At 53.4% G+C, this 24440-nt stretch overlaps 1 protein-coding gene across 4 annotated transcripts in view; it reads left to right on the top strand.

The window, feature by feature from the left end:
- The window catches only part of KIAA1671 (KIAA1671 ortholog), a 137852-nt gene that overhangs the window by 101106 nt on the left and 12306 nt on the right, over positions 1–24440 (top strand). For all 4 annotated transcript variants that reach the window (XM_006055582.4, XM_025267435.3, XM_045163202.1 and 1 more), the window contains 3 exons: positions 17717–17835; positions 22404–22659; positions 24078–24252. In XM_006055582.4, coding sequence (XP_006055644.3) covers positions 17717–17835; positions 22404–22659; positions 24078–24252 — 550 coding nt within the window. The remainder of the gene's footprint in view (positions 1–17716; positions 17836–22403; positions 22660–24077; positions 24253–24440) is intronic.

Here is a 24440-nt window from a genome sequence, read left to right as displayed (position 1 = left end):
CTTTCCAGTGGTTCCGGGGGCTGCGGCCAGGTGGATATTGTCCGTGGCTCTCAGTCCACCTGGGCTCCCTTTAAACCAGGCGGGTGAAGCCCAGGGAGCTCCAGGGAGCCTTCCGGGATTGGACTCCCGCCTGACGGTCTAAGCCCCACTCACCGTGGGTCACTTTCATTCCAGGGATTCACACTCTGATGACACTCCTTTGGAGGGGCCATGTCCTCCCTGGTTAACTTCACAACAGCACCTGGCTCTGGCTCTCCACCTGGCGCAGTTCAACAAATGACACTCCCCCGACACCTCCCCTCTCCCGCTGGCCACTGGACAAACTCCTAGAGCAGTTCTGAGATTTGGCAAAACACGGTGCAGACTTTGAGCCGGGGCGGTTTTCAGAGTCACGTGGCCTCCAGTACAAGGAGACCCAGACTCGCCAAACCTAAAACAAATAATTTGTTTGGTCTCCAACAACAACTGAATGAAGTATGATGATTGTTCCTGTCATACAGATGGGGTAACTGAGGCCCAGTGAGACCTCCCCGCCCAGGGCCCTAACGCCAGGCGGGGGCAAAGCGGGTCTTGGAACCCAGGCCTGTCTGCACCAGAGATTCCCACTCAGAGCCTCCTTCTTTCTCTGGGGAGCCCCGTACAAGCCCCATCACTCTTAGTTAACCCAGACCTTGCCAGGATCCATGTGTGGGTGATGTTAGAATTTGGCAATGTTTCAGGGCAAGAAAGGAAAAGGAATAGGAGGCGTGTCCCCCACGGGAGGCCTGTGGCCCTTTAGCTCTCATAATGCTCGACTAACCTGCTTTTTTAAAAAAAAGTATTTTTGGCTTTGCTGGGTCTTCACTGCTGCACAGGCTTTTCTCTAGATGCAGTGAGCGGGGGCTACTCTCTGCTGTGTGTGGGCTTCTCATTCTAGTGGCTTCTCTTATTGCAGAGCACAGGCTGTAGGGCGCATGGGCTTCAGTAGTTGCGGCTCCCGGGCCCTAGAGCACAGGCTCAATAGATGTGGTCCACGGGCTTAGTTGCTCCGTCGCATGTGGGATCTTCCCAACCCAGGGATTGAACCTGTGTTTCCTGCATTGGCAGGCGGATTCTTTACCACTGAGCCACCAGGGAAGACCTAACCTTCTTTCAATCCCCCTCGGCCATGTGCACCTGGGAATCCCGTCTCTTTGGGATGGTGAGTGGGTCCCAGTGGCCCCCAGAGCCACCTGAGAGCCGCGGGGCCCACCTGAGGCCTGGGTCCCGGGTGTGGGTTCCCCAGTTATCGCTGGAAGCCATCCCTCACCTGTCAACATGCTATAATTAGGGAGCAGGGGGAAGATCTGAAAAAAAATGCCATTGGCTTTTTTTCCCCAGCGTGGGTGGGTTGAATTAAAAAACCGTCAGGCCGCAGGCATCACAGTACTGGAAAGCCCGAGGGGGTGGAGGGCGGCGGCTGAGACTCCGAGGCGGACTCGGCCGCCTCCTCTTCTGTTTTCATTCTCTCTGGTGGCATAGGCCTCAGAGCTGGATTCTGACGTGGAGAGCCCTCCAAGGACCTCCCCTTGGGCAGTGACAATGACCGTGCTTCCCCCAGGGGCCACAGAGTGACCCTGCTGGCATGTTCCAGCAGGACGGGGAGGGATGCGTCCTGGCGACCCCCCTGACCTGTGCTTCCTCCAGGAGGGAGGCAGCAGAAACAGCATCCGGCGTCTCTTTTGAACATGACCTCCTCCCCTCGTGCCCAATCCCTTCCTGGGGATTTGGTTTCTTGCACCCAAAGTGAGGTCCCAGCCAGCTCCAGTCCACTGAGTGAAAAAACCCAGGCAAAAGAGCAGAGTCACTCTGTGCCAGTGGTGTACACGAGTGTGCACAGTGGACATGCAAGTCTGTTTGTAAACTGCATATTAAAAAAAAAAAAAAAAAAAAAAAAAACCCCAGTGACACCCTGGGAAGGTTATCTGTACAGAAAGTGAACTTCACACTGGTCAGGAGGTGCTTCGATGGTAGGACCATCTCAGCAGTATTCAATAGAATCTAAGACTAGCACTTCCCTGGTGGCTCAGACAGTAAAGAATGCCTGCAATGCAGGAGACTAGGGTTCGATCCCTGGGTTGGGAAGATCCCCTGGAGAAGGGAAAGGCAACCCACTCCAGTATTCTTGCCTGGGACATCCCATGAACTGAGGAGCCTGATGGGGTACAGTCCATGGGGTCACGAAGAGTTGGATATGACTGAGCGACTAACACTGACTTTTGAAGACTAGTACAGTATAGATAATAATAAAGGATCTAGCAGTCACAACCAGGTGTGGGCTCAGAGAGGTGGAGCGAGTTGCCCAAGGTCACGCAGCTGGCATGAGGCACAGCCAGGACTGGAACCCAGGTCTGTCTGACCTCAGACCCCCCATGACAGTTGGACTCTCCCACAGCACGCAGCCTTTCCCAGATGAGTTGCTTAAACATACCCTTTGCCTGCACTTTTTTTGGGGTGGGGGCAGAAAAAAAATCCCTGTGTCTTTCCCAGATTTCCTCCAGGCCTCAGCAACAGATTCCTGAAATGTTATTTATCATGAAAACATTTGGAAACTATAGCAATTTAATTCTTTAAATGAATTATTTAAATGCTGTTAAAGAATTAAAGTGGAGGCAAGGGACTTCCCTGGCGGCCCAGTGTTAAGACTCTGTGCTCCCACTGCAGGGGGCATGGGTTTGATCCTTGGTCAGGGAACTAAGACCCCACATGCTACACAGCAAAGCCAAATAAAGTTTTTTAAAAAATTTTTAAATAAATAAAGTGGAGGTGAGGGAGGTAACCTAGGAGGCCGGGTTGACACTGGGCTGCCAGGATTTGACTCCAGTGTGTCCGTGGGCAGTTCAGGTCCCTTTGAACCTGTTTCCCCATCTGGAAAATGGGATCCTGACCAAGGATAACATGCTCCCCTTCAGTGGGAGCCGAATACCAGAAGCCCCTCTGGTTTTCACATTTGGAAATGACACTTAGGAATGCCCCTAGCATGGGTCTCCACGTTGACAGTTAGTACCCAGTCAGTGTTTAAAAGTAAAATAGGGATTTCCCTGGCAGTCTAGTGGTCAAGACTTTACCTTCCAGTGCAAGGGAGGTGTGGGTTCAATCCCTGGTTGGGGAGTTAGGATCCCACATGCCTTGAGGCCAAAAAAACCAGAACATAAACAACAGAAGCAATATTGTAACAAATGCAATACAGACTTTAAAAATGGTCCACATAGAAAAAAATCTTTTAGTAAAATAAAAGAGAACATTGTGTAGCGGTGTCTGCTGGGGAACAGAGGAGCTAGATGGGCAGGGCCTCATCTCAGCCCTGGCTGCCTGCCCCCTTCCTCTCACCTGGAGAGTCCAGACCGGCCCTGGCCGAGGAGTGTCTTGGCTGTGCTGCCCCGTGGGGGTGGAGGAAGCACCTTACACTCTGCATGCTTAATTAATGTTTTTATTTGGGAAGCTCAGTGTTTAAGAGTGGGCAGAGAGAATGCTAGGCTTAGAATGCAGTCTGGGGACATGGGAGAGGGAGAGTGGGATGCTTCAACCCTAAATCTTTTAAGATTTTTTTGTATATATATGAGGGCTTCCCTCATAGTTCAGTTGGTAAAGGATCCGCCTGCAATGCAGGAGCCCCAGTTCGATTCCTGGGTCAGGAAGATCCCCTGGAGAAGGGATAGGCTACCCACTCCAGTATTCTTGGGCTTCCCTTGTGGCTCGGCTGGTAAAGAATCCGCCTTCCATGCGGGAGACCTGGGTTCTATCCCTGGGTTGGGAAGATCCCCGGGAGAAGGGAAAGGCTACCGACTCCAGTATTCTGGCGTGGAGAATTCCATGGACTGTAGAGTCCATGGGGTCGCAAAGAGTTGGACACGACTGACTTTCACTTTCACGCAAAATATATACATCGATATTAATATATGATATATATACACATGTATATATAAATACATTCATATTTTGCATATGTGTAATATATATGCAAAATGTATGCATAGACATGCGCAAAATATATGTGCATATATAATACATGCACATACATATATTAATAGCGTCCCAGGTAGCTTTAGTGGTAAAGAACCCCACCTGCCAATGCAGGAGATTTAAGAGACAGGGATTCAATCCCCGTGTCGGGAAGATCCCCTGGAGGAGGAAATGGCAACACACTCCAGTATTCTTGCCTGGAGAATCCCCATGGACAGAGAGGATCCTAGCAGGTTACGGTCCATGGAATGGCAAGAGTTGGACACAACTGAAGCAACTTAGCACATAGCACTTGTATATAAATAATCCCTTTGCATATATTTGCATATGGATGCTATATACGCATATCCATATATCCGTGCAAAACTATATATGCAGTATATATACATAGTTTTGCAGATAGATCAACCAAATGGAATTATACTGCAAGAGCGCTTTTGTGCCTAGTTCTCTTTCGTTTTTCTCTTCTGTGACTGGCCTCTCGTGCCATGACCACGGACCTGCAGACCGCAGTATAGTCCATGTCGCAGGTTGTGCCCACTTTATTCAGTCAGGCCCAGGTGGATTTGGGGCACACAGGTTGTTTCCAGTCTTTTTGCCTCATAAAGAACGCGACAGTAAACATGGCCTGCATAACCAGAGTGACCTTTCGAAGTGGGGCGACAGGGATGCAGGCGAAGAGCCCGTGCAGCACAGGATTCGATTAAATCCCTCTGGTGTCAGCCGAACCTTGGCATGAGCACATATGCACCCACGCGGGCAAGTCTCTTATTTTCTCTGAGCCTCCGGTTCTCCCTTGTGTAAAAGGTATGCAACCCTCATCCACCATTCCGAAATCCACAAAGCCCTCCCTCATTTGTGGCAAAACTACCCTCTTCCAGTGTGCTGACAGGAGGTTATTAACAATATGGTATGACTGTTCATGCACTTTGCTGCAGAAATGGTAATACATTTGTGGTTGCCTTTCAACAGTACTTACCCAGGTTTGGGAGGATTTTTTCAAAGTTATCATCCCCCAAAGGGCCTTTTTCACTCTCTCTTTGTGGGTTTTTTTTTTTTTTTTTTTTCCCCGGCTACACTGTGCGGCTTGTGTGATCTTATCTCCCTCCCAACCAGGGATCGAACCCGTGCCCCCTGCAGTGGAAGCCCGGAGTCCTAACCACTGGACCGTCAGGGAATTCCCCTGAAGGACGCTTTTGTAACATTTTTTCTTACTTGCCTTTCCATGAAATTTTAATATCATAGATACTATTGTATATCTGTATGTGTGCATGAGTGCATGCTCAGTTGCGTCCCACTCTTTGCGATCCCATGGACTATAGCCCTCCAGGCTCCTCTCTGTCCATGGGATTCTCCAGGCAAGAATACTGGAGTGGGTTGCCACTTCCTTCTCCAGGGGATCTTCCGGACCCAGGGGTTGAACCCACGTCTCCTGCATTGGCAAGCGGACTTTTTTACCACTGAGCCACCTGGGAAGCCTATCTGTACATGTACTATATGCATATCTGTGCTTTATACCTTATATTTATAAGGTCCCCACCAAGAACCAGTCTCTCTGTAGAGAATGCATGGACCTAGACCAGTGATTCTCAACCAGGGATGACTTTGCTCCCCAGGGACACTTGCCAATGTCTGGAAACAGCTTGGGTTGTCTCGGCTGTGGGGAAGGGGTTATAGGTAGCATCGGTGAGTACAGACCAGGAATGCTGCTGGCTTCCTCCAGGGCACAGCGAAGCCCCTCCTCCTACAATGTGCCGAACTTGCTAGATTGGGAAACCCTCCTCTAGATTCTACTGGGGCTTCCTCCCAATATACAGTATGTCTGCTTGTTGCCTTGCTAAAAATCTTAGTTGTCCCGAGTTTGGAATGCATCTGGTCCCTGGTTTAGGAGTTGGGATGCCAAAACCCACCTCCCAGATTGGTGAGAGGACCGTTTGGGGGCTGATGTGGTAAAGTGTGTTTCTTGCCACCTGGTTGCGGTCCATGCTCACCCAGGATGAGCCAAAGTGCCCGGGTGCTCAGGGTCCCATGCCTGGATGCTGTCTGCACCTTGAGCAGGTCCTGTGAACTGGGTCCTGCCCCAAGGGTGCTCAGGGCTTTATCCAGCATGCCCAAAAGCTTGCATCAGCACCAGCTCCTTCCAAATGGGCCTGTTGTTTCGTTTGTAGGCTTTGACCAAGGTGCGCTGTCTGTCTGAACACGTCTCTGGGCTCGGCCAGCTGCCCGTGGTAAACTGGCCCAGAGCCGTGCGTGGGCCCGGCTCCTGTGTCCTGGAGCTCACGACAGAGGCTTCCAAGCTCTCTCACGCACTTGTGGCCCAGTGAGTCAGGTGATGTGCGGACGGGACCCTGCAGCAGGCAGCTGCCCCGACCTGGGTGCTGCCGCTACGAGTTGGCCAAAGAGACACCATCCACCAAGCGTTTTCCAGGGCCTCTGGCTTCCCAAGGGCTGGACTAGGAGGCAGGGGTGGATGGAGCTGAGCTGTGAGTTAGAACAGGCAGCACCCTGGACCCTGGGCAGGGCCTTTGAACAAAACCACAGACTGGGCTGGGCACCAGGAGGAAACGGAGCCCTTGGCTCTGTGAACGATGCAACCGCAGCCCAACTGGTTTTCCTCCTGCACCAGGGCAGGCGCTTATCAACAAGGGAGCCGCCAGGCCCAGCGATGGCAGAGAGCTCCCAGCTCAGCCCCTGCCTCACCCCACTCCGGGGGGGTCGCAAGCCTCCCCTGCAGGGCCGCTCTGCAGGGTGGACGGCAGGCGCAGGGCTGTCCTGTCCGCAGCGTAGCCCACTCTTCGTAAAGGCAGCATCCGCTTCTCCCTCAGGCTGTCCCAGCGTCTGCGCTGTCTCCCTTTTCCCCACCTGTTCAGTTGGATCCACTTTTCAAGGCCCGGGCCAGGTCACGTGCCCTCTGTCAGCCGCCCCCCCGACCCCCTGTGCCCGCTCTCTTCCCCCTCTGTCAGGAGCCCCTTGGTACTTCAGGTACCTGGGACAGGAAATCATTTTCATTTCACTTATTTCTTTATTCATTGTTGGCCACACCGGGTCTTCGTTGCAGTTTGCAGGCTTCTCGTTGCCGTGGCTTCTCTTGTTGTGGAGCACAGGCTCCAGGTCACGCGGGCTCCGGGGTGTGCAGGCTCCGGGGAACGTGGGCTCCGGGTCACACAGGCTCTTGGTCACACAGGCTCCGGGGCGTGTGGGCTCCAGGGCACGCGGGCTCCGGGGCGTGTGGGCTCCGGGTCACACGGGCTCCGGGGTGTGTGGGCTCCGGGTCACGTGGGCTCTGTAGTACACGGGCTCCAGGGCACGCGGGCTCCGGGGTGTGTGGGCTCCGGGTCACGCGGGCTCCGGGGCGTGTGGGCTCCGGGTCACGTGGGCTCCGGGTCACACGGACTCTGGGGTGTGTGGGCTCCGGGTCACACGGGCTCTGGGGTGTGTGGGCTCCGAGTCACACAGGCTCCGGGGTATGCGGGCTCCGGGTCACACAGGCTCCGGGGCCTGTGGGCTCCGGGTCACGTGGGCTCTGGGTAACACAGGCTCCAGGGCGTGTGGGCTCTGGGTCACGCGGGCTCCGGGGCGTGCGGGCTCCGGGTCACACAGGCTCTTGGTCACACAGGCTCCGGGGCGTGTGGGCTCCAGGGCACGCAGGCTCCGGGGCGTGTGGGCTCCGGGTCACACGGGCTCCGGGGTGTGTGGGCTCCGGGTCACGCGGGCTCCGGGTCACACAGGCTCCGGGTCACGCGGGCTCCGGGGTGTGCGGGCTTCAGTAGTTGCGGCACACGGGTTTAGCTGCCCCACAGCATGTGGGATCTTCCTGGACCAGTGATCCAACCCATGTCCCATGCATTGGCAGGCGGATTCTTAACCACTGGACCACCAGAGAAGTCCCCAGGGAAATTATTAATCATGGGGCCCAGGATGATCAAGGAGCTTCCCTGATAGCTCAGTGGTAAAGAACCCGCCTGCAGTGCAGGAGCCGAAGGAGATGCGAGTTCCATCCCCAGGTCAGGAAGATCCTCTGGAGGAGGAAGTGGGAACCCACTCCAGTACTCTTGCCTGGAGAATCCCATGGACAGAGGAGCCTGGCGGGCTGCAGTCCACGGGGTCACAGAGTCAGACACGACTAGGAACGAGCACACGGGTGACCAAGGGGATGTTCTAAGGTAGGACTGTCTGCCCCTCATTCCTAGTAAACCTTTCCATCAAAGAGAGCTTTGACATCATTCCACATCAGCACTTAGAATTCTGCTTCATTGTTCTTAATGGCAGGACAGGTGCCCTTGCAGGGATAAACCTGTTTACAGGTGCCCTTACGGAAAAACACCTGGGCTGTGCTTGCTGTTAACTGAAATCAATGATGTCGCTATGAGCATCCTAGGGTTTGTGAGTTGATGCGTGTGTTGAGTTTGTGAGTTGATGTTGTGAGTTGATGTATTTGTGTGTGTGTGTTATGTTATCTGTGTTTTGTGCATTTTGTGTGTGTGTGTGTTTTCTGTGTATATGTGTGTGTTTGCGTTTGTGTGTGTGTATTTATGTATTTTTTTGTGTACATGGTAAAGAATCTGCCTGCCAGTGCAAGAGCCACAGGAGACGCGGGTTCGATCCCTGGGTCGGGAAGATCCCCTGGAGAATGGAATGGCAACCCAGTCCACTATTCTTGCCTGGCAAATCCCATAGACAGAGGAGCTTTGGTGGGCTACGGTCCATATGGTCACGAGAGTCTGACATGATGGAGCAACGGAGCACGTGTTTGTGTATATGTTTGCATGTGTGTTTATTTGTGTTGTATGCATCTGGGTGTGCATGTGTGTGTGCACGCATGTGTGTGTGCCCGCTAGGTGATCACCAAAACCAGGGGTGGTGGAGCAATGTTGTGACCCCACAGTGTGCCCACAGCCTCAGATGGGGCGGAGGTGGTGGCTGAGGCCTGCCAGGGAGAGATCCTGCAGGATCTGGGGTCCTGGGGCCGCAGAGAGACACACCAGCTCCCTGCTTCCTCCCCGGTTCACACTGACACATCAAGGCTGCAGTTCTGTCGCTAGACAAGCTGAGCCCTCGCCTGAAATAAACATGAGAGAGATGTTTTGACATGTGATGTTTCAAAAAAAAAAAAAAGAGTCAAATTTGCCTGAGAGACTGTTTTAAGATCTTTCCAAGAGGAGCCGAGTCAGGGTGGGTGGGACAGATCCCCAGGAGATGCTCGGAAACATGAATTCTATATTCACATGGAATTGTACATTTTAACGTTTATTTTTAAAAGCTACCAACCGCAAGTGTTACAAAATACAAAAAGAAGTGGAATTTTAAAACCGTGTCCCCCTCTCTCCCCCACCCCCTGTCACTCGGTTCCCCTCCCAGAGGCAAGTGTGATGACAGGTTTGCTGTGCCTCCTCACAGACTCTGTGCATTTCCAAATATTTACATATATACCCTTCCCCTCTCCACCTGTTGTTTCCAGCCTTGCCTTATTCACTTGACAGTGTGTCTTGGAAGTCACTCCATATCAGGACACATATATCTTCCTGATTCTTTTCAACAGTTGAAAAGTATTCCACGCTATGGTTGGTCCTGTTGTTTTAAAACATAAAGATACATTTGGGAAAAAACCACATTCCTTTTTCTCTCGACTCCTCTTTAACCTTAGAACTGTAGGCCTTTTATTAATAGAACTTTAGGCTGAAAAGGAATTTGAATTGGTCTGTGTAAAAGCATCTCAGGACTTCTAGAATGCTCTAAGCGCTTTCCTCTCCCCCTGCAGGAAGGTTCCTGGTTATCTAGGGCGGGTGGGGGTTGGTTGTCCTCCATTCCTGGGCCAGTCTCTTTCATTTGCACCTTAAAAAAATATCATCGTCACCAGACTGCTTTCAGTGTTTGTCAGCACACTGAACGGGGTGTCTTAGAAGAAAGATTTGTTTTTAAAAAGTTAACAAATTAAAATTTAATAGCATATATAAGAACAGTCCTGGGATGTACCAAGAAGCTTTGAATAGATCACAGTACTGTTCATAGCATGAGAAAGGGGACCAGGGATCATCTGTGGATTGTTCATTCACTGACTTGTTCATTCATTCACGCAACTCATTCATTCATTCTAGACCATTCACTCATTCTAGACCGTTCATTCACAGACCGCCATCGGGGCTGTGTCCTGCCTTGATGCCAGGGTCTGAGGGTGAACAGACCGCGTTGCCTGCCCTCAGGGAGCTCACAGTCTGACAGTGAGCACAGGTGCCCCGTGGGGTCCCAGGAGAGACCCAGGCCTGCTCGAGTGGAGGCCTCTGGGAGGAGCTGATGCCTGTGCCGTGCTTCAGGGCCTCATTCTAAGCAGGCCTGGAGTGGATGTTCCGGGGTGCAGTCACAGCGGGACTTAGTGGGATGGGGCATCACCGGCCATAGACTTGGAGCCACCTGGGTTTGAATCGGGCTCCTTCACCCAGTCCTGAGACCCTGGGCAAGTGGCTTCACCTCCCTGGGCCTCAGTCTTCCCATCTGCAAAGTGGGGCTACCTCTTAGAAACCCTGCCTCTTAGGGTTGTTGGGAGGATGAGTCGCGGCAGCTGGGCACGCAGAGCTGGCAGTATCAGCGTCCTTTCCCATTGTCCCTGTCCACCTGTGAAACGGGCATGTTAAAGCATCGACTCGGGGCTTTAACTGGACGGCGCACTTAAGAAACCTGACTTGGTGCCAGGCGCGCAGTGGGTGCTCCTTACGTGTGTTCCCAGTTATCACTTCTTGCATCGTCTCCTTACTCACTTCCGACACCCAGAGCCCAGGGTGCCCATCAGGCTTCCAGAGTCTGGGAGCCCCCACCCCCAAGGCCAGCAGGAGCCCAGGCCCCCCAGCTCAGCTGTCCTTTCTGTTTATAGACTCGGAGGTGGATGCGGTGGGGGGCGCCAGGAAGCACCCCAACTCCCTGGCGGCCGGCAGGACCCTCCGTGCCGTAACCAGGCACGCCTTCCCGCACTTCCGGTGACACACTTGTCCTGTGGAGACAGCGTGTCTCTGCCAGACCTGTCGTTCTGCAGCCTGCCCGCCCAGCTCGGCCCTGGGGAGGGCAGGTGTGCTGGAAGAGCCCGCACCTGGCTTACTGCGGGACGCAGGAGAGCAGCTGGCTCGTGTCGGGGTCAGGGGAGACAGTGAGGGAGCCGGGGAAGACAACCCCTTTGCTCTCAGCTGCGTGATGGAGCAGTCAGGCCTCCTTAGGGTGTCGAAGCACCTCGTTAGACTGCTAACCTGACGCTTTGGGGAACTCAACAGTGGGTGTTATTTATTGTTGTCCTCTCCATCATCTCAACTGGAATCTGTTTGGTCCTTCTCACATGCCTGGCGTGTGCAGCTCTCACCGGACATTTTACAAGGTTCTCCCAACACCCCCACCCCCATTTTACAGACGGGAAAATCGAGGTTTGAGAGATTTGCTCACAGCTACCAAAAGGCAGAGTTTGCCTCCCACCTGCCAGTCTCAGAGCCTGCGCCACCTCCAACTCGTCAGAGCCTCCCTCTCTGTCTGTGCCCGTGTCCACGTGTTTCATGGTCCCGGTTGTGTTCTCTCGGTTTCTGTCTTGCTCTCTCTCCATCTTGGCTGTAACCCCCATCCAGGCCACCACAGTGTGCCACACCTGGCCACACCTAGCCACACCTGGCCAGACTGCGTAACTGTTCCCAGAGCACACTGAGGGGGGTCAGACACCGACACTCTCCCGGGAAGCACCGTCTCCAGCCGCTGGGGGTGGGGCCACTGTGGGCTCCCAGAAGCCATCGGTTGTGCCGGCACCTCCTGGCTGGGACCCAAGTCCCCAGGGAGGGACGCCATGCGGGGTTTGCTGCCAGCATCAGGAGTTCTGAGGGCTCTGTGCTGCCCCCTTCCTGCCCGTTTCCTTCTGACCCGACTGCCTTACCTTGCTCTCCTTCTCCTCGTTTTTCCCCATTCCTCCCCACCCTCCTTCCTTCCTTCCCCTTCAGTGAGCACGTGCTCTGTGCCAGGTCCTATGACTAAGCACCGAGAAGTCAATGTGGCAAGACGCAGCTCTCCTCTTGGAGGTCGTATGCATTGGGAGGAACAGGCACCCGAGGACCCGTCCAAGTGCTGAGAACCCCCGGCCAAGGCCCGGGCTCAGCGGGACCAGGACAGGACCTAGGTTCGGCCGGGGAAGCTGCTCCCAGGGGCTGCCACTTGCTGCCCTTGGCCAGGCGAAGAGCGGGGCAGCAGGCCTGGGCTGTGATGGTGCCCGAGTGTGGCTGCAGCACAAAGGAGGGGAGAGGAGGTGGACACCGGGCCCCGCAGCCACAGTGGGGCAGCCAGGGTTTTAAGATAAGAGCTCGGGCGGCTTCCCTGCTGGTCCAGTGGTTAAAACTCTGCACTTCCAATGCATCGGGTATGGATTCGATCCTTGGTCAGGGGGCTAAGACCCCACATGCCTCGTGGTGAGACAAGAAAAAAAGTAGATAAGAGCCTGGAGTTGGGGGTCCAGGTAGATAGGAGACCCCTGGGGGACTCGGCCCAACCTCAGCCTGCCGCCCGCCTCCTTCTCCCCTCCCTGGGCCTGAGACCCCACCTGGGTGCAGCTTGGACTGCCCTGCGGTGACCAGGCACAGGCCAGGGACTCAGGACACCTGGATTCTCGGCCTAGCCTGGCATCCTTTGCCCCCAGTTTTCCCATCTGTGAAATGATCACTGAAGGCCCCACGGAGCTCTCCATGTCGAGCCAGAGCTGGGAGAATGCAGCAGTTTGGGGAGCACTTTAGGGCCTGAGTGTCAGGCAGACCCGAACCCCAGCTCCACCCACCTTCTGTGTGGCCTGGGGCGTGTCAGGTCCCCTCTCTGGGCCTCAGTCCCCTCCGCTGTGAAATGACAGTTCCCGCAAGTCCCTAGGCTTCCTGTTGAGGAGCCTTCGACGGCAGAGTGAAAGGCCGGGGTATTCAGCCGTGCTGACCGTAGTGTCAGCCCTCGATGTTGTTGCTGTTACCGCTCAGCCGTGGCGCAGGTGTGATCCGGGCACAAGGCAGGGAGGTGCCGCCAGGCCCTGGGGGCACTGGGCCAGTGTCACCCTCGACAGCGTGGCCCCGGGGCCCCGGGGCGCCCTGCACAGCTGGCGGTGTCCAGTTGCAGAGGGGGAGGGGAATTGCTCGGATTTGCCCGGTCAGCTGCGGGCCACCCGGCACCTCCCTGACTCAGGCTCCTTTCCTAGACGGATGTGTCAGACACCCCCAAATACATGCAGGGGTCATGTTTTCCCTTACCGTCACCCCCTCCCTAACGACACGGCCTTTTCTGCTTAAGGAGCTCACACCTGTTGCGTGCGAAAAAAGTTATTTTCAGATACATATTCTTCCAGCAAATATTTAGTCAACAAGTACTCCAGGCCTGGTGTTATTCTAAGCGCTGGGTGCAGCAGTGGGTGAAAGAGTCCCCGTTTTCATGCAGCCGACAGTCTAAAGGCTATCAGGGAGCAGTCAGCCACCTGGGTTTTTTTTTTTTTTAATATTTATTTATTTGACTGGGCCGGGTCTTAGTTGCGGCATGTGGGATCTAGTTCCCAGACCAGAGATGGAAACCTGGCCCCCTGCATTGGGAGCTTGCAGTATTAGCCACGAGACCAGCGGGGAAGTCCCCAGCCACCTGTTTTGTAAATAAAGTTTTATTGGAACACAGACATCATCTGTGCTGCTGACATGGTAACAACAGCAAAGCTGAAGCTGAGACAGAGACCCTGTGGCCCACAAAGCGCCAAATATTTATTATCTGGCCCTTGATAAGAAGAGTTTGCTGGGCTCTGGTAGAGATGAACAAATGAAGAGCCCTCTTCCGATATGTTCTTAAATGGGGATGCGTACCATATGATAGAGTTGCAGGAATGGTTTAATGGATTTTATTGAATTTTATCATCTGCTGATATTGGGATCCAGAATCACAAGTGTGGATCCTAAATAAAGTCATCATCAATAATAGAGAGACAGGGACTTCCCTGGTGATTAAGACTCCATGCTTCCACTGTGGCCGGGTTGGGCGCGGGTTCAGTCCCTGAATGGAGAGCTAAGATCCCACACGCTGCACGATGGTGTGGCAAAAAAAAAAAAGCCCGTTTCCTCACTATAGGTAGTGTCACTGGTAACAGTTTTCTCTGAAAACTTCCAGAGATCTCCTTGCCTATTCTCATACACATTTATACATCTGTCTTCACAAAGGTGGTATCACAACACGTGCGCTGTTTTTTCACTTACATGTAGTAAGGGGATCTGACTTTGGGGGAAAAAAAATACGATTGTTTGCTCGGATAAGACAGACAGCTTTCTGTGATACTCAGTAGTCTTTCTGAGCATCCTTCTCCTTGGCTGTGTTTATTCCGCCACATGGATATTTCATCCTTGTATTTCACTGATGAACTTCTCAGGTGGGTAGGTGCCCAGTATGCTACTGGAGAGGAGTGGACAAATGACTCCAGAAAGAATGAAGAGATCACCAAAGAGACCCTGATGCTGGGAAAGATTGAAGGTGGAAGGAGAAGGGAACGACAGAGGATGAGATGGTCAGATGGCATCACCAGCTCGCTGGACATGAGTCTGAGCAAGCTCTGGGAGTTGGTCATGGACAGGGAAGCCTGGCGTGCTGTAGTCCATGGGGTCGCAAAGAGTCAGACACGACTGAGCGACTGAGCTGAACTGACATTTCACTGATCCCCGTCTTGTTGGATGTTTAGGACGATTCCAGTATTTGCAATATTTTGTAATCTTTGTGCTCCCGTGGGGGAGCATCCATGTTCACAGATCTTGGCGAGCGTGTCTGATGATTCTCTTGAGATAAATTTCTGGAACTAAACTGGCTGAGTCAAGGGTGTGCACGTTTTAAATTTCAGGACATGTGTTACCGCTTGTTTAAACACAGCCCTCAAAGGCGTCTGTTAGGCTGGTCTCCCCAGCCTGGGTGTTAGAAAGCTGTCCATCATCTGTCCTGGGCTGGGGCAGTTGTGTTTGTCCGTAAGACAAGGGCCCAGAATTTTCACCCACCACCAGCTTGGGGGCTTGGCGACCTAGTCCGAGTGAGTGGTTTTTATCTTATTAATTATCATTATTATCATTTTGCCGTGCCTCACTGCATGTGGGATTTCAGTTCCCTGATTAAGGATCGAACCCACACTCCCTGCAGCGGAAGGTGCAGAATCTTGACCACTGGACCACCAGGGAAGTCCCCATGCAGGTGGTTTTTAAATTTGCCAAGTTCTCGTTTTAAATCTCGCCAAGTTCGCCTTCTTAGAGCATTTTAACATGCATTTCCTCATGTGAGCCTCTTGAAGGAAAAGGCTGGGGGGGTTGTGTGTGTGTGCGGAAGAAGCCCAAACCTGGATTCCAGGCTCACCGCAAGCATCCTATGCCTCTGACTTTATCATCTGAAAAAGTTTCTCATCTGAAAAGGCCAACCAGATGGACTCAGAGGAGTCCTTGGAGATCTAAATGTTACGTTGTGATGACCTCATGTGGCAGATGGCAGCTAAAATTTGGATTGTGGCTGTTCGTTATCCATCAGGAGTACATGCCGAATGGGGCTGGGGGAGCTAATTTGGACACATGGGTTCCTCAGACAACTCTTCTCTTTAGCCATCCTGTATTTTCAGACCGCCTTGTAGATACGTACTCCCCTGCAGGCAGTGGGGGTTTTTATGGCAGCCTGTGAGGCAAAGCTGATTTGGAAAAACACTCTACCTTAAAGCTAATTTTAAAAACCTGACTTTCAGCAAGTTCCAGAGAGTTTTGGACCCTTTCTGTGGTCTTGTTGAGGCCTTGTGGCCCTGAGAGTGAAGATCAAGGCTTACTGACTTGAAGGACTGCCAGGGTCTGTTACAGTGAGACACGAATACTGTGCACAAGCTGACCAGCAGGACAGAAGGAAGTGCTGACAGACAGGCTGCCTGCTTACATCTCACTGACAAGATGAATTCCCTTAGATGACCCCAGCCCCTGGAGTACTCCAGATTTGGGGGTTCAGTGTTAAGACGTAGTGAACGAGATGGCATTCAACCAGATACTTAACATCTGCTTTGTCCAGACAGTAAGGCCGAGAAAGGTTAAGTAACCTGCCCAAGGTCACACAGCCACCATGCGATGGAGCCTGGCTTCAAATCCAGGCATCCTGGCTCCAGAGATAGTACTTGTCCAAGGGAGAATGAAGAGAAACAGGTCAATTATAATGAACATATTGTGGGACGTTCTACAGCCATGCTCTTCACTGGAAACTTTCTGCTCTGATGGACATGTACTCTATCCATGCTGCTCCATATTGTAGCCACATGTGGCTATGGAGCCCTTGAAATGTAGTTAGAGCCACTGAAGAACTGGATTCTTTGTAGTTTTCAAATTTTAATGAATGTAATTAACCACGTGTGGCTCTTGTGTTGGACAACATACGTGTAGAGACCTGAAGTCTAGGGAATGGGAGCTGGGGGCTCCTGAGCCAGCCTTGGGTGAGGGGGAGTTCAGGGAAGGCTTCCTGGAGGAAGAGCCAATGAAGCTGAAGCTGAAATCTGAATGAGAGCCAAGAGGTGGTGGCTGCTTCAGCAGGTCCGGAGGTGAAGGAGGGCTGGAGCAGCCAGGAAGAGGGGTTGGGAGGATCTGGGGGTGGGAGAGGGACAGCAGACAGTGGAGAAAGAGCCCCACCAGTGAAGGTCCCGCAAGCCATCCTTCTGGTGTTTGGACTTGACTCTGGGGAGCTATTGAAGGGTTTTGAGTAAGGACCCTGCAGGCTTTGAGTTCAGCTTTGGGAATTGTTACAGGAAAAGAATGTCTGAGAGGGGACCAGCGGTGAAGGAGGCAGGGGAGCCCCAGAGCTGGCCGAGGTTGGATGGAATGTTCCCAAGGGAGACTTTGAAGGGCTTGGAGGTTGACCCGACACGGGGGTGAGAGTGGCGGGGGAGTCGGGACGCTGCCTTCCAGAATCCCGAGTCTGGCTTTAGCAGTGCGGGCAGCAGACCTCCCTCCCTGCCTTCAGGGATTCCACATCCCTGAGCATGAATCTTAAAGCTCTGCAGGAGGGCCCACAAATGGGGACACGCGGAAGCCCATGTGTTTTTTGCTGAGCACATATTCTCCTCCACCCCCAGCCTGCCTCCCAGAGCCTTCCAAAGGAGGTCAGGAAGTGTTCCCCTGCCTCCTGCCCTGATTCCACGCTCAGCAGCCTTGGAAGCTTGCCGTTCCGATTTCCAGGGGCCCTTGCTCCCTCACTCATCATTCAGAGATCCCCGTCTCTTGGGGTTTTTTTGTTTGTTTGTTTAGCTGCCCTGGGTCTTAGTTACAGTATGCAGGATCTTTAGTTATGGCGTGCAAACACTTGGTTGTAGTATTCAGGATCTAGTTCCCTGACCAAGGATCGAACCCAGGCCCCCCTGCACCGGGAGTGCAGCTGATAAGTCCTGGGAGCATTGAAGATGGAGAGAAGTTTGGCCAGGGGCAGGGTGGCACCCACACAGGACCCAGGAGAGTGACCCCCCTTCACCCCAGTTTGCCTGGCTTCAGCTCCAACAGCTTTGCCTTCTGCGACATCTTGGGCAGACCTGGACGGTTGGTCACTCTAGTTCTCAGCGCAGACGTTTGGAACCGTCTCTGAGAGCAGTAGGGAGCCCGGGTGGGTTTGAGCAGGGGGCGATGCAGCATGATTTATCAGCTGGATAGGCTGATAAATAGGTTTATCAACTGGACCAGGTTCTGAGCATTTGCCCCTGATAAAAACCTCTGGCTTGTCCTTGCAGGATCAGCTGAAGCAGTGTTTCTCCAGGCGGACCCCCGAGGCCAAGGACACCGACACCCTCGTGCAGGAAGCCGACAGTCAGTATGGGACGTGGCCGGACCAGCGCCAGAGCGGGGAGAGGTGAGCGGTGTGGGGCAGGACCTCTCAGGGGGAGTCAGGGCCCCCCATCTGCCTCCTGATTTCTCCGTTACTAGGGAGAACCTGTTTTGTCTGTAACAGGTTGTTGTGTAATAAGAGCAACCCATTCTTTTTATAAAACAGAAGTTTAGAAAGTACAAAAAAAAAAGATTTTAAAATGATACAGGAAATATCCAGAATAGGCAAATCCACAGGGACAGAGGAGACCAGATTTCCTCCCGGGCGGATGAAGATGTTCTTAAACCAGAGTGGTGATGATCACAGAGCATTAAGAAGGAAAGTGAAAGTCGCTCAGTCATGTCTGACTCTTTGCAACCTCATGGACTATACAGTCTGTGGAATTCTCCAGGCCATAATACTGGGCCTGGGGTGAGTAGCCTTTCCTTTCTCCATGGAATTTTCCCAACCCAGGGATCAAACCCAGGTCACCCGCATTGCAGGCAGATTCTTTACCAGCTGAGCTTCAAGAGAAGCCCACAGCATTATGAATGCACTAAATGCCCCTACTGGCAAATTTCATATTACGTGTTTCACCACCATAAAAAAAAAAAAAATTGCAAAGAAAATGAAAACCAACTGTAATGTCAGGACACAGGTATCACTTTCATTAGTGTTTTGGGTGTCTTTCTAGACTTTTCTTCTATGTATATATATTGTGTGTTTATAAACAGAGGAGCATATTATACATACTGCTTCATAAGCTATGTCAGCATTTAGGATCATCATTATTAGTGGCGTGGAGGGCCCCTCAGGTGTCAGCCCGGCTGGGAGGGAATGCTGTTATGACTGTGCAGAAGCCTGAAGGTTACCCAGCATCACCTGGATTCAGGAGGCAGGCAGGCCTGAACTCCAGCTCCGTTCTGGCTGGCTGTGGGGGCCTGGGTCATTTAGTTTTATTTGCAGATTTCACAAACTCCTCTTCTGTAGAAAGGGTGCATGTGTGCGTGCTTAGTCACTCAGTTGCGTCCTGCTCTGTGTGACCCCATGGAACTGTAGCCCGCCAGGCTTCTCTGTCCATGGGATTCTCCAGGCAAGAACACTGGAGTGCGTTGCCTTGGCCTCTTCAGGGGATCTTCCCTATCTGGGAAGGTGTATTGCAGGTGAATCCTTAACCCACTGAGCCACCTGGGAAGGCCCTGTAGAAAGGGAATGCTTATAAAAACAGCCAAGATGTATTAAGCGGACAGGCCGAGCACTGTTGTAAGCTCTGAAGCATAACGTTTAATTCTATGGTCCCACCTTGCAGAGACGAAGACTGAGACTTGGGGTGGGCAGGAGGGTAACTTGTGTTCACAGTTGGTGTCTTTCCCGGCACTTAGTCGTAGGAGTTTGATGCTTTGCATTTGTTCATCGTACCTGTTCATTGTTTTAAACATGCAGTTTTTCTTCTTACCCTTGGGCGGGATCAAACGCAGTAGCAGCTTTGTGGACCCCAAGGGTGGGCTTGCCGTGTTCTCAGTTCACCTTCCCCACCCGAGGGCTGCAGGATCGCATGGCATCGTAAAGCCAGGGAGATCTGGGTCAACCCCAGTGTGGCCACCTACTGGCTGTGTCACTGTGTGTCTCAGTTTCCTCACCTGTGGGTATCGTGCCCAGGAATATGGCATGTCCATGGCTAAGATGGACTCAGACCCGGATATGGTGTGTCCATGGCTGAGCTGGGCTCAGACGCAGGTCTCCCAGCTCCTTCGCCTGGTCCCTCCCCCGGTCAGGAGTGGCCACACCCCTCTCCCAGCTCCTTCCCCTGGTCCCTCCCCCGGTCAGGAGTGGCCACACCCCTCTCCCAGCTCCTTCCCCTGGTCCCTCCCCCGGTCAGGAGTGGCCACACCCCTCTCCCAGCTCCTTCCCCTGGTCCCTCCCCCGGTCAGGAGTGGCCACACCCCTCTCCCAGCTCCTTCCCCTGGTCCCTCCCCCGGTCAGGAGTGGCCACACCCCTCTCCCAGCTCCTTCCCCTGGTCCCTCCCCCGGTCAGGAGTGGCCACACCCCTTCACTGACTTATGCCCCATAGCTGTCATCGGTACCCAAGTTGAGGGGAGGTCAGTGAAATTAGAAATGGGTGGGCTTCTCTGGTAGCTCAGCCGGTAAAGAATCTGCCGCAACACAGGAGATCATGGTTTGATTCCTGCTTCAGGAAGTTTGTCTGGAGAAGGGATAGGCTACTCACTCCAGTATTCATGGGGTTCCCTGGTGGCTCAGAGAGTAAAGAATCTGCCTGCAATGCAGGAGACCTGGGTTCGATCCCTGGCTTGGGAAGATCCCCTGGAGGAGGGCATGGCAACCCACTCCAGTATCCTTGCCTGGAGAATCCCCAAGGACAGAGGAGCCCGGCGGGCTACAGTCCACTGGGTCACAGAGAGTCGGACACGACTGAGCGAGTAAACACACAAGAAAAGAAAAAGGGAAGCACAGGTTTCTAATAGTACACATGAAGGGCGTTTCGTTTTCTTTCCTAAGCTGTGATATACGGTTAGTTAATGAGCTTACTTAAATTTCACTAGAATGTTCCTGCAGGAGCACAGAACTGCGAGTCTGGAAGCCTGGGTCCTGGTTTTGCTGTCACTGTCTGACCCTGGGAGGCCCCTCTCCTCTGGGCCTCTATCTTCCCAGCTCTTATAGGGAGAAGGGGAAACCCGGCCACTGGCATCTCCACATGCCCCCGTCCCCGCCCCCGTGTCCTGGTATCGCTCGCCCCCGCGTGTCTCTCGGAGGTACTGCAGCGCCTCCTCCCAGAAAGGGCCCAGGCGCGGCTTTACTCCCAGCCCTGAGCAGCAGCGCCACCTGCTGCCCCGTCGGTGGTATTTCCCTCATTTTTCGTGGATCTGCCTCAATCCTACCCGACGCCCCAACATCCTGCTTATTCCAAGTAACGAAATCTGTTCATAGCTGACAAAAAGCAGGCTGTGCTCCCTGAGAGAGACACCAGCACACCTGGGTTGACAGCTCTGCCCAAGGGTGAAGTTCGGGGGTCTTTTGGCACCGACCCTCCGATCAGGGACGTATTGTCTGGTGTGCTGGTCCCCTCCTTCCTTAGGATAAGGCTTTCCTCTGCTCTTGACTTTGGGGTCTTTTTAAGAGAGGAGCAGGGAGCCCATTTAATTTTAATGGCTTGATTTATTTATAAATCTTCTATCTTTTGTGGTTCCAATTATCCAAGTGGTACTCGGAATACTTTATCGTGGGCAGAAATTCCAGGAGGGGAGGGGGGGTCATGGACCTGGATTCTAGGGTCAGGTCTGCCCCTTTGGGCAAGCCTCTTCACGTCTTTCTGCCTCGGCTTCCTCATCTTCCGCAAGGTTAATATTTAATTTCATGAGTTAATCCTATCCTGTGGGGAGGATGAAAAGATACAGCTTTCAGCACAGGGCCTGGCGCCTAGTAGGCGCTCAGTAGATCTTTGTCAAGGAGTGAATGAGTGAATGAATGAAGCAGTGTAGGCTATGCCCCACCTCTGCCCCACGGCGGGTGATGGCCAGTGACGGTCTGATCGCCATCAGCGCTGCCCGACAAACGCAGCACAAGCGCACACCCAGACCTGCGCGCAGCTGCGGTGTTCTAGGGGCCGCATCAAGACAGCAAAAGGCAAACAGGCGAAAGTAAGTGCTTTAAGATTTTTACCCCCTTTTTTTTAAGTCTTTCTTTTTCCTTTTTTTTAAAGGCCATTTTTTATAAAGTCTTGATTGAATTTGTCTCAATATCACTTCTTTGGGGTTTTTTTTTTTTTTGGCCATGCAGCATGCAGGATCTTAGCTCCCCAACCAGGGGTCAAACCTTCTTCACCCCTTGTACTGGAAGGCGAAGTCTTAACCACTGGACCGCCAGGGAAATCCTGGCAAAATTAATTTTAACAGTATATTCTATTGAACCCAATACCCAGTGTGTGTGCTAAATCGCTTCAGTTGTATCTGATTCTGTGCAGCCTTATAGACCACAGCCTGCCAGGCTCCTCTATCCATGGGATTCTCTGGACAAGAATACTGGAGTGGGTTGCTGTGCCCTTCTCCAAGGGATCTTTCCCACCCAGGGAACCAACCCATGTCTCTCATGTCTCCTGCACTGGCAGTCAGATTAGCACCACCTGGGAAGCCCCACTGAACCCAATAGACCCTTTATAAATACTGTCCTTGTAACATGTAATCACTATAAAGTTATTAATGTGGTATTTTATTTTTTAATTTTTTTCACTCCAAGTGTTAGGAATCGGTGTGTACTCTGTACTCTTGGCCCAGCTCAGCCCTCACTCACCTCATTGCAAGGCCCCGGCAGCCACAGGTGACCCGCGGCTCCCCTACTGGGAAGCACAGAGTTAGAGGGTCTCGAGTGGGGGAGTGGCTCTCCTCCCATTCCGCACCTGTCCAGGTCTTCCAGAGGCACCGAGGCAGCACCTGGCCGGGCCCAGGATGGTTCTCCTCACCGGGATGTCCTGTCTCTTGTTTCCTGGCATACACAGCACACCCCACATCCTGCCTTCTGGCGTGTCCCTTCCTTGACATTCAGGTTTCAGAAGCAACCTGCCTGACCATGCCTCCCGCACTGCCTTCCATTCTCGTAGCTTGGCGCCCGAGCCCCCGTCCCCAGACAGCAGTGCCACCTCGGCGTGGAAGCAGCCCCCCAGCAGCCGCCTCTCCTCGCTGTCCTCCCAGACGGAGGTCACCTCGGCCGGGGACCAGCACGACTGTTCCAGGGAGCAGCGGAGCACCAGCGTGGACCAGTCCAGCACGGACCTGGAATCCACTGACGGGATGGAGGGGCTGCCCCTGCCGGACGCCTGCCCCGCAAAGAAAGTGGACGACTTCCCCTTTATCGATGTGAGTTGGTAGCTGGGAGCAGTGCTGAAGACAGTCCTCTATCTCCTTTTTTTTTTTTTTAATGACTCAGGATGTTCTGCACCAGTCTGAGGCTGCAAGGGGGGCCCCAGGGAAATGGAACCAGGTCCCCCTCAAGCCAGCCCCTGCGTTGCTGTGGCTCCCTCCCACTTCCTCTGAGTCTGAGAAATGGGCTGTGTTTGGTGACCACCGGAGGTGCATGCTCTCCTCTTAGGGAGGGCAGATCCTTTATGATTTTCATCTCTCCCTAGCTACCGCCACCCCCGACCAGCCCCCGCACCGGACACCCTCGTGGCTGGTTTGGGAAACAGCTCTGCAGACATCAACACCCTCTTCCCACCCCCGCTGGGGTGTCTGTCACTTACCAGTTCTGGGAAATGAGTCACTGAAATTAGCTCATCATTGCTAACTTAAAAGGCCCCAGGTGACAGAATTTCTCCCAAGTGGACCTGAGAGGAAGAATCCAACTTTCACACCAGGACCTGCGCTGGCCGGGCAAAGGGACGCCCCCTGTAGGAGCAGCTCTCGGCCGTGAGCCTGGCTCAGACGCTGCTGGAACCAGGGCTGTCCGTGCCTGGGCTCCCTGAAGTCTTGCAGCCTCTCTAGGAAGGGGATACTAGTATCATTCCATTTTTACAAATAGGGACACCTCAGCTCAGAGAGGGTAAGTCCCCTGCCTGAGGTCACACAGCTAGGAATTGAACTGACCAGGAGATGAACCCCAAGCTGCCATCTCTCACTATTGTCTCCTGGGGCATCACTGAGCCACAGGTGCCCCACCTCCTTGCTGGGCTCACCAGGGTGGTCTTCTGCACCCCCCCTGCCCCAGCCCTTCCAGCAGGAAAGGGGGTGATCTTGGAAACCATCACTGACCCTCCCCCTGCTTCTGCTCAGAGCATGCTGCTTGAAAACAAATGCCTGGTGCTTAGAAGGTTGCTCCACCAGCTCCCACCTGCCCCCTGAATTACTGTGGGTAGAGGAAGGACCACGTTGAGAATCTCAGCTCATGGACCCTGTGTGGAGTAAGATCTCTGTAAGGATTTAGTTAAGAGTATGTGTTCAGTTATTCATTCAACAAACAAACAAAGGTGTATTGAGCTCCCGTTAATGTCCTGCTCTAGCTCACCTGCTCGGATGATGTCACCAGGGGTGGGGGGCAGTGTTGGCATAATGTGCTAGGCACTGCGTGGGGCACGCCGGGTTCATTTGATTCTTAGAATCAGCCTACGTGGTATCCTTCATCAGGTTCCTAGGAGAATGCGGAAATGCTGGTCCACGTGCCCCCTTAAATGGCATCTTGCGCCTATCAGCGCAGCCACACACCCCTCCCGGGGGTGGTGTCTTCCCTTTATGTGTCCGGAGCTTCATCTTTTCCCTCTTCTTCCCCGCCACCCCCACAGCAAACCTCAGTGCTCGACTCAAGTGCCCTCAAGACCCGGGTGCAGCTCAGCAAGAGGAGCCGCCGCCGGGCTCCCACCGCCCACTCGCTCCGGCGCAGCCGCACCAGCGAGCCGGACGGCAGGTCCGCCTGGGAGGAGGAGGCCGACAGCGCGTGGATGTTCCGGGACTCCACAGGTACGCCCCGTCTCCTCCTCCGCGGGCCGTGCACTGGCTAGCAGGAACGAGTTAGAGTAAACCCTGGGGACAGCCTTCTGACTTTGAAGACTGCAGGACACCAGAACACAGTAACACCGGAAACCGTGATTTCTCATTACACCCGGCTGGTTAGGAACTAAGTAGGAACACTTCCTGCGGATGCTCTA

This window comes from Bubalus bubalis, chromosome 17 (assembly GCF_019923935.1).
Source record: "Bubalus bubalis isolate 160015118507 breed Murrah chromosome 17, NDDB_SH_1, whole genome shotgun sequence".
In the NCBI taxonomy this organism is placed as follows: Eukaryota; Metazoa; Chordata; class Mammalia; order Artiodactyla; family Bovidae; genus Bubalus; species Bubalus bubalis.
The sequence above is the reverse complement of the archived record's forward strand: the minus strand, read 5'-3'. Positions and strand labels throughout refer to the sequence as shown.